Raw genomic sequence first — 9,787 nt, 5'->3', positions numbered from 1 at the left:
AGAAGAAGAAGAAGAAGAAGAAGAAGAAGAAGAAGAAGAAGAAGAAGAAGAAGAAGAAGAAGAAGAAGAAAACAGGAAACAACCTAGGAACCTACCACAGAGGGCCTCTGAAAGGCTCTGCCCTGCAGACTATCACAGCAGACACTGAGACTTATGGCCAACTGTTGGGCAGAGTGCATTGTATCTTATGAAAGAAGTGGGAAAAGAGCTGGAGAGGATGGGAACCACACAAGGAGAGCAACAGAACCAGAAAATTTGAACACAGGGGTCTTCCCAGAGACTCATACTCCAACCAAGTACCAGGCATGGAGATAACCTAGAACCCCTGCACAGATGTAGCCCATGACAGTTCAGTATCCAAGTGGGTTACATAGTAATGGGAAGAGGGACTGCTTCTGACATAATCTGATTGACCTGCTCTTTGATCACCTCCTCCTGAGGGGGGAGCAGCCTTACCAGGCCACAGAAGATGACAATGCAGCCACTCCTGATGTGATCTGACAGACTAAGATCAGAAAGAAGGAGAGGAGGACCTCCGCTATCAGTGGACTTGGGGAGGGGCATGCGTGAAGAAGGGGGAGGAGGGAGGGGCTTATGGGGGGATACAAAGTGACTAAAGTGTAATTAATAAAAAATAAAAAAAGAGTTGTGTGCCAGAGAAGAGAAGAGATGGTGTCATATCAGTCATATGTTTCCTCATCCAGCAGTGCCGACTAAACTTACATACCAGAAGGGAATTCCGAGATGGAAAAAATTCAAGACTTAAAGGATGACATTGATGATACAAAGATGAACAGCTGTTGTCCATAGGAGCTCAAGAGAGAGGGAAAACAATGCTTTCTGAGAATCTAAAAAGTAACTTGTAGGTGGGGAGAATGGATGGGACACAAGAAAAAAATGGTGGCTTTTTTTTTATTGACACCAGTGATTATGAGAATGAGATATATATCATTTCCATTGGAGCCTCCTCTTTCTGTCTATCTCCTTCCTTTCTCCATCCTCTCACCCCTCCATTTCTTTAGAAAAGCAACCTTGGAGGTGACTCCATGATCACCTGTTACAGTGTAGGATCTGATTGCTTTAACATGTATTTAGACTTGTGCAACCATCACAATGCTGTAACCAGAACATTCTGCTCGTCCCCAGTACAAACAGCGTGCTCTTTAGCACTCATTCCTCCCCATACCCACTCTACCCCCGTTCCCAGCTCTGGGTAACTAGTCTGTTCTCTGGGCTTGTAGATTTGACTTTTGTGAACATTCCACATAACTGTTATCATAGTAATTCTAGCCTTTGGGAACCCAAGGCAGAAACTAAGAGTTTAAGGCCAGCCTGTAGAAGTTAGTGAAACTCTATTTAGAAAGACAGGAGAGGAGAGGTTGAACAAAAAATCCAAAAGACTTGCCCTCTTGCCCTAAATCTGCAGAGACAGGGCAAAGGGCTCACAAGATGTCCAGGCATCCCACATCCATTACCACATGAGCTTTCCCATCGGGGGGAGGGGGGGTAAACATCTGTCTTAAAATAAAGACTAAGCTCAAGTCATGGGAAGAAAAATAACGACATAAATTTCTCCTATCTTTTGGCTTTCAAGAAATTCTAATTTACATGATCATTACCTTCCTCTTGCAGGGTGTTTTTTGTTTGTTTTTGTTTTTTCACTCATTGGGAAGGGGAAGTTCAGGGTTAGTGAGTTTTTATTGCCTCCTGAAGCAGAGAGGAGCTCCACAGTGGCTGAGTCCCCTTCTCCTTCTTTGTGGTTTTAGAGGAGCGTGGAGGGGAAATGAAATGGGAGGAGACTTACTGTCTAATGTTCTGCTGCAGCTTTCTAAGGTGTTTGGGGTGACACCATTCTCTCTGAAGAGGGAAGAGGCTTGCACTGCAGGGGCTCAGTAGCACTTCCAGCCTGCCCATTCCACTACATGCTAGCAGTATCCACCAGTTAGGACAGCCAAAGCATGTTCTCAAACAGAGCCGTAGTGACAAAACCATCCACCAAATTCCCTGATTTAGTTCTTTCTCCCTCAGTTTGGACCCCTTGGCCCTAAATGGTTTCTACATGGAAGACACTGGGACAAGTCTTTCAGAGGCTTTAGGTATTCACTTCTCAAAATGTAATGAGAACCACCTGAGCTGTCTCTTAAACTGAAAGTTCTGACTCAGTAGCTTCAGAAAAGGCTTGGTACCGTGCAGTCCAATCAACAGGTGCTGGCGCTTGCTCATAGACCACACTCTCGGGCAAGACTGTGCTCCACTCTGTTCCCAGCCCCACTGGGAACTCTGTTATGGAAATGAGGACAAGGCTGAGGGAGCATCTGAATAGCTCACACAGGGAAGCCAGGATTGCTATTGCTGGAGGCTGTAGTCAGAATCAAGGGGTTTGAGCTAGGGCCTCTGTATTCTCTTCTCATCTTCCTTCTCAGGAAATAGTATGATGACAGGCTCACCCGAGATTGGGCTATCAAAATTAGAGACTTACACTCTTCTTTCCACAGACAGAGCCATGCCAGTATCATGGAGCCTTCTGCCACTATTTCAGCCTGCCCAGGAACCAACCTGGTTCCTCAGCCAGCCCTCCCAGTCCATCAACAGGTGGTTGGAACAGTAGCAGGACCGGGGCTCCTCAGCTTCCTGCCCTGGCTGGCCAGTTGTTCCCTCCTTTTCTATTGTTTCCCTTCTTAACCTGGATTCTTCATCCAAAAATGGAAAATAGGTTTTAAGAATCATGTAGGGAATAAATAAAAAGTAAATTACGGCCTAGCTTTAGCTCCTGAGCTATGTGGTTTATTTGTTTGTTTGTTTTAAAATCACAACTAGGATGTAATTATTGAATTATTTTGACAGGAGGACTGGTATCCTGAAGGGGGAAAAAGGAGTGTGATAGAGTCTCTGCCTTTGGCAAGAAAGTATCTCCAGAGACAGAGGACTCAAGTGGGGAACAGAGCAGGCTGCTGGCCGAGAATAAGACATAAGCAGGACAGTGTGTGTGCCCTGAGGAGAAGAGTGGTCTTCTCACAGTGGGATTACATCCCCAGCTCTGCCAACAGTCTGTGCCTTGTTTGTAATCCTGCCTCTTGTGTTGCTTTGATGCCCATTTCTTTTGCTTGAGCTCAGGCCTAAGGTAATTTCCAGCACAGTGCAGCAAACTTTTTGCAAAGTGGCACAGAGTGGATGTTGTGGGCTTTGTGGGCCTCTGGTCTCACTTGCTGCAGTTTAACATCCTGCTGCTTTCCCAACCAAACAGACAAGGCATAGCTGTGTCCTACTAACACATATTTGAAACTGGAGTTTCACACATCATTTTTCAACTGTCACAAATTATTTTTCTTCTAATTTTTCTTGTCATTTATTTTTAAAAAATGTAAAGCTATTTTTATGACGTAAGATGTTTGCAGCTGAGCAGTGACCTATCAGATCTGGCCTCAGCCTGCAGATTGCTAACCTTTGACTTCAGAATCCACTGTTTCCCAAACTGTGTTCCTCCAGGATATGGGCAAATACTTATAGCAAGTGCTTGAATCAAGCTACCCCACCCCTCCACTGGCCCTCTCAGTCTGTCCTGCTCTCAGGGGAAGTGCCCGTTCCCATGAGGGGCTAGTATACCCTCAGCTTCTGTGACTGCTCTTGCTGTGCTTTCTCTTGTTCCTTGTGTGCTTCCAAGGTGGGCATTCTGTATGCCCAAGTTCTGGGTATGTCTTTGGACATGCCCTGGCTTCACCTTGCTAGCTGGAGATAGGGTCATGTCTCTTGCCTGTACTGGTGCTTCTATCATGGAGCCTAGTTCTGGGCTAGCTTACCAAGGGGCCAGGGTCCCCTACATTTGTAGGCCTGTTCATGCACACATTCTTTTCCTAGTGCTTAAGAAGAGATATACTTGGAGTGATTGTAACCCCAGACTATGGGTGGCTGCAAGTCAGGAAATCCTAAAATTCCTGGTCTTGAGGATTAAAGGAATGTTTTGATGGGCTAGCCTTACTCTCTGGGCTACTGCCTCATCACACTATTATATGATAGTATACCATATAATAGACGGGTACACTTTGCATAGCAAGGCAGAGTTTAGATGTTTAGAAGTGTAGAGAATTTAACAAGTACTTCTGTATTGCTTTTTGTACCTTTTCTCTAGGAAAAGTAGACCAGACCCTTTTTTTTTTTTTTTAAAAGAGAGGAACTCATGTAATTCAGATAGGTCTTGAACTCACTGTGTAGCCAAGAATCACCTTGAACCTCTGATCCCCCTGCCTATGCCTCCCAAGTGCTGGGAGATGAGTCATGTGCCACTAGGCTGACTACATGTATTACATTTTGTAGATGTAGGAGCTGCAGTTCAGAGAAGCTAGGAAGTCAGTCCCAGACTTCATCTCACCTGAGGGCTGATTTTTGCACCTTTGCCATTGTCTAAGAGCAAAGGGTGACTAGGCAGTGGTGAAGTAATTTTCTACGGAAGCCAATTTCCCTTCCTCCACATTCCTCTCTCCCCCTGCCCCTCCCTGCCATCCCCCTTATATATAGCTCCCCAAGCCTTAATCACTTCCACAGCTGAGACAGAAGCTTTCTACCCACAACAATATCGTCTATCAGTGGCTGCTGAGGGAACTTGCCCCACTTTACCTGTGGCAAAAAGAACCAACCACCTTCAAACAGCAGCCTCCAGCATCACTTCAGGACCTTAGGTGAGTGGTGGGGCTTCCTACAGCCTTTGTCCTGAAGCATCAAGCTGTTGCCTTGATTGGGAATGGGGGAAGGGGGTGTTAATGGCAGATTGGCATATATCAACCCTGTGGATGTTTAGATAAGGAAAAAAAACTGAATGAGAAGTTGCTTATACTTACTCCAACTTAACACCAAGAAGAAGTGGGGATGGATGGGAGGAAGAGCAGGAGATAATGAGATCCAGGGGCGAAGTTCAAGAGAAGCTTTGAAGCCTATGGCATTTGAAAGAAGAGAACGAGAAGATTTTTGACAATGGACTCTGGCCTTGGGTACCTGTTCCCTATCCCAGGTGTTAATACTCATTCCAAAGCCAATTTCTCTGACTCTCTCTGCCCTTTTGAGGTCAGAAGACAGCTTCTTTAGGTGTGAATAAAAAGGCTCTTTTACGGTTGTAGAGAAAATGGGGCAGGGGAAAGTACAGAGGAGAGATGAAAAGCAAAGAGAAAGAAAGGCCTGGAAAACAGTTCTCTGTGGTAGTCACAGAGGCAGGCGCGGTGCTGATTCCTGCTTGAGGGCCTGTTAGGCAGTCATTCCCAATTTGTGCTTCACAGAAGGCTTTTGAAAATGATTCACCTTTCTGGTTTCACTTACTGAAAAGATCAGTTCTTAGAGTTAGGAGAAAGTCTGCCAACTGAGGTGGCAGAGTTGAGTGTGTGACCCAGACTTGTCTTCTGGCCTCTCCCTATGGGCATGGGCTACCTTGTGTTGAGCACAGGGCTGCTTGCCTCCTGGAAGGAGAAATAGACCAGCTTAAGTCAGCCCCGGTGACTCAAAGGCAGGTCCTAGAAGTCAAAGGTGGAAGCGAGCTCTTTCTCCTCCTGACTTTCGAATCTCGTGATGTGTTTCTGGGTGATTTTTTCTTCCTCTCTTTTGGTCTCATTTCTGTTGGTAGTCAGAAGTTTGACGGTGGGGTCGGGGGAGATGCAGGTGTGTGGAGGCTGATGAATACAGGGGAGGACAAAGAGGAGGCCTAGCAGCAGCTGTGAGCTGGAGTGTGAAAAGACCCTTGCTCCACTCCAGTGCACCCTGCAAGGTTTGTAGTTTTCTTGCCTGGGATCTCTCTTGTCTTAGTACCATTTTTATTGTTCTAACAGGACCTCAGATGCTGAATAGCTTAGTAAGGAAAGATGTTTGTTTCACAGTCCTGAATGCGGGCAAGGATTAGAGGTGATAATTGTTCCGTCGTTTTGGTCGGTGGTCCCAAGGCATAGTCCGCATGGTCCTAGACAGTGCATGGTGTCATGGGCAAGAAGGTGCAGCCAAAGCAGAGCTAAACTGGCTTCACTGGCTTCGTGGATGCATGCAAGAGGGCAAAGATCTGGTGACTTGACCCCTCTTAAAGGTCCTGCCTCTACAGACCTCACAGGAGGGCATGAATTTAATATGAGTTTTGGTGAGGCATTCAAACCACAGCGTTTCTCCAGCCTCAGGCGCCCCATTTGTGTGCTCCTAAGGTTGGCCTGTACCATCTCCAAAAGCATTATTTGGGGTCAGAAGTTGACTTCAGGTTGGTAAAGCCTCCCTTTTATCAGCAGGAATACTGGCCTTTTTTTTTTCTACACAAATGAGCTCAGGACTACAGATTCTCCCCTGCCTGATCCTAATCCTCCTTGTCTGGAACCAAGTGCCAGGGCTCCAGGGTCAAGAATTCCGATTTGGACCTTGCCGTGTGGAAGGGGTGGTTCTCTCAGAACTGTGGGAGGCCTTCTGGACTGTGAAGAACACTATGGTAAGTAGAGGCTTGCCCTGGGTGCTTTCATAGTGGTTCCTGTGTGTGTGTGTGTGTGTGTGTGTGTGTGTGTGGGTATACTTTTTCAGGATTGTGGATCCTTTTTTAATTTGCTTAACCAGTTTCTTACATAAGCATTCTGTTGGGTTGGGAGACTTAATATGCCCTATGTTACATGTGAAGACCCTGAAGCTCAGTCATCCGTGGCTAGTCTCCAGTAAAGGAAGCAGAGCCCAAAGGGTGTAAAGGACCCCCTGGGTGGTTCAGCTTCATCCTGGGTGGGTTTTTGGCTCTTGGTTCAAGGAGCAGGATGAGAATCAGGGTTTTGAAGAGTCCTCCCAGAACAAGAGGCAGCTCCCAGGTACAACCACCCTGCTTCCATCTGCTTCCCATGTGGAGTGTGGAGATGAGCCAGACCCTTCATATGTCTTAAAGTTGGAAGGATTATTTCCTTGTGTCTCATATGAGCAAAGGAAGCAGAGGTCTCTTCTCCAGTCTGTGGCCAGGCTCTAAGAACCTGTGGAGGGTTCATGTGCCCCTTTGGAATGAGTAAGCTCAGTGGCTTTCTGTAATGCAGACTTGTACCCCTCCCCCAAGATCTAGCTCATTATGTCCCTTCCTGGGTCCTCATCTCCAAGTCTCATGGGATAAATTTTGGAGCTGGGGATAGTATATCAACAAGATTGGCTCTTACAAAGATTCCTAACCTGGAGGCATCTTTTCTTTCTGTTACCAAAGCAAACTCAGGATGACATCACAAGTGTCCGTCTGTTGAAGCCACAGGTCCTGCAGAATGTCTCGGTAATCAGTGGGGAAGGGGATAGATCTCCAAGAGGGGTTCATGGGAGTCCTTCCCTTCTGACCTGAGGTTACTGTATGCAGGGCAGAGCTGGAAAGAGGTAGGGTCTCTGTCTGGGGTTATTTCTCTATGGGTATGGGGAGGTAGAAATTGAAGTCTATCATAAACATCGTTTTCCACTAAGCTAGATACTTGCCCACCATCTTTCTTTTGGTTATGGAAACATAGTAAGCATCTACTGAAGTGAGCTGGCCTTCCTCTTTCATTCTTTTCTCTCACCTGTTACTATCTTCTTCCCATCTGTCTAGACGGTCTGTGAGTATGAACAGACTGATCCCTGAGAGGTGCCAAGTTTCAGCAGCAGAAAGAGCCAGGTAGCCCTTGCTGTTATCAAGGGCATCAGGTTTTTTACACTTCTCCTTCCAGTCAATTTCCTTCTAACCACAAAGTCGCAGTGGAGATGCTTTTCAGGATCCGTCATGTTAATGAGGCCATATAGTGGAAAAAAAAGGGACTATGATACGGGTGGTGAGCCAGGAGTACTCAGGACCAGGCCGGTATCTGGGATGGCTGAGTCACCTTGGTGGGTAACTTCTTTCCGGGGTTGCAGCTCTGGCTGCAGATCACAAGCTGCTCCACAAGACTCCTGCCATTCCTTCAGACCTATCTAGTGCCACCATCATTTCCAAAGAGACCCTGTCCTGTTCATCTTGCCTTGGGTGGGCACATAGCTTTTCCCTTTAGGGCCAGGATTGGCAGAGGCCTCAATAATTTGTTTCTTTCCCAGGATGCTGAGAGCTGTTACCTTGTCCACAGTCTGCTGAACTTCTACTTGAACACCGTTTTCAAAAACTACCACAGCAGAATAGCCAAATTCAAGAACTTGAAGTCATTCTCCACCTTGGCCAACAACTTTATTGTTATCGTGTCAAAACTGCAGCCCAGTGTGAGTAAATCATGGCTGGAGCCTGGGAAATGGTGTGCTGAGAATCTGCCCCTCCATTTATCCAGTCCTGGATGTTAGCCCATTAAAGAGTCCTGAGTGTCATGGAAAAAGGTTATAGGTTCAGGTCTGTATCTGCCCTCATCAGACAGGGAACCCTTGCAAGGTGCTCAACCTCTCTGGGCTTCAGTTTTGCTATCTATAAACTGGGGGTGACGTCTCTACCTATAGAGACAGACTGTTGTGAGGAAAGACACAGCCCTGCCATATGCTAGGAACCGGGCTTCCTGGAAAGTGTAGGACTCAGCTCAGTCCTTGCAGGATCGGGGAACCCTGACCTGTTTCACCAGGAAGCTCAGGAGGAGCTAACCTCCACTCTGATCTAACTTTAGGAATACTTTTTTTTTTTTTTAATATATGTATATACAGAGGGACAGTGACATGGCTTCTATTAGTCAGAGTGCACATCAGCGGTTTTTGGTGTTCCGAAGAGCATTCAAACAGGTAAGGCCAGGAGCTGGGAGCCTGCCTACCTAACAGAATCAGACAAGCTTGAAGTGTCAAATGGGAGTGCCCCAAACCTAAAGCAGAACCAAAAGTAGGCACTTCCTTTGGGCCTACTTTTAGTTCCCAAACCTACCTGATCAGAATTGGAAGACAGACATATTTGCAAAAATAAACATTTGCATTGCATAAGCCTAAGTGGTTTTTCCCCCTGCTAAGTTTTCAAGTGGAAATGCTATTGTATCTTCTTACAAAGCTTTCATCATTGAGAGCTTTCCCTAAGAGAAAGATCTTCACATGTTCCTGATGTCAGAATTGAGAAAAAAGTTTGACAAGTCACCCTCCAACACGCCTGCATCGTTTCTACAATGTCCAAATGGACTCATTTATGAGGAAAATATATGGAAACTTCTATTACATCTCTCCAAACTAACACACGAAAGAAAATCCAAATTGCAACCCTAGTGCCCTCTCGCTCCAAGAAAACATCCTTGACTTTATGGAGGAACAGATGTGTCAGTTTCCCAATACATGGTGTAAGGCAAACACGGGCTCATTTCTTACCCACTTAGTGAGTTCACTACATCTTCCCTAGGTTAAACCCCTGGTTCTTATGTTCCAGGCATCATCTCTGGCCCTTTGCCTACTACTCAGTGGCCTCTTTGTCCTCACCTTGGAAACAAGCACATGGGGTACAAGTGATGGGGGGATCTATTTACCAGAGGTCATTCCACAGGTGATGCAGCTAATTTGGAGGCAGGTCTATTTCAGGCCAGCCAGGTTAGAAGGAAACTATTGTCATAGTTAACATACCTGACCATTTGCCGCAGATGGACACAGAAACAGCCTTGGTGAAAGCCTTTGGGGAAGTGGACATCCTCCTGTCCTGGATACAAAAATTCTACCAGCTCTGACTGTCAATCAAGGTAACTTCATCATTTGTTCTCCATGCCATTTCAAGCCATTGTGCTATCCTCAGGGCACTTCAGACTTTTGGCCATGGACCCCATTGTTGGCTCAGCCTTCTCTTCAGACTTTATTCTTCATCAGACCAAATCCCAGTGATTGGAGGCACCTTTGAATGCTGTGACTAACTCAC

At 46.2% G+C, this 9,787-nt stretch overlaps 1 protein-coding gene across 1 annotated transcript; it reads left to right on the top strand.

Moving 5' to 3' along the window:
* Positions 1-2,562: 2,562 nt before the first annotated feature.
* Il24 (interleukin 24) lies at positions 2,563-9,602 on the top strand. Its single transcript, XM_055605073.1, has 7 exons — positions 2,563-2,592; positions 4,625-4,673; positions 6,246-6,442; positions 7,181-7,243; positions 8,029-8,187; positions 8,614-8,688; positions 9,519-9,602. Exons 3-7 carry the CDS (start codon positions 6,278-6,280, stop codon positions 9,600-9,602), a joined length of 546 nt encoding a protein of 181 aa, XP_055461048.1. The 5' UTR covers positions 2,563-2,592; positions 4,625-4,673; positions 6,246-6,277.
* The last annotated feature ends 185 nt before the right edge of the window (positions 9,603-9,787 follow it).

This window comes from Psammomys obesus, unplaced genomic scaffold, assembly GCF_907164565.1.
Source record: "Psammomys obesus unplaced genomic scaffold, mPsaObe1.curated_primary_1811, whole genome shotgun sequence".
NCBI classification, from domain to species: Eukaryota; Metazoa; Chordata; class Mammalia; order Rodentia; family Muridae; genus Psammomys; species Psammomys obesus.
This window is presented reverse-complemented; position numbering and strand designations above follow the sequence as displayed.

Coding starts and splice junctions, on each gene's coding strand:
- Il24 (XM_055605073.1), top strand. CDS start 6,278: ATGAGCTCAGGACTACAGATTCTCCCCTGCCTGATCCTAATCCTCCTT. Junction 7,244..8,028: donor AGGTCCTGCAGAATGTCTCG/GTAATCAGTGGG, acceptor TTTCTTTCCCAG/GATGCTGAGAGCTGTTACCT. Junction 8,188..8,613: donor TGTCAAAACTGCAGCCCAGT/GTGAGTAAATCA, acceptor ATGTATATACAG/AGGGACAGTGACATGGCTTC.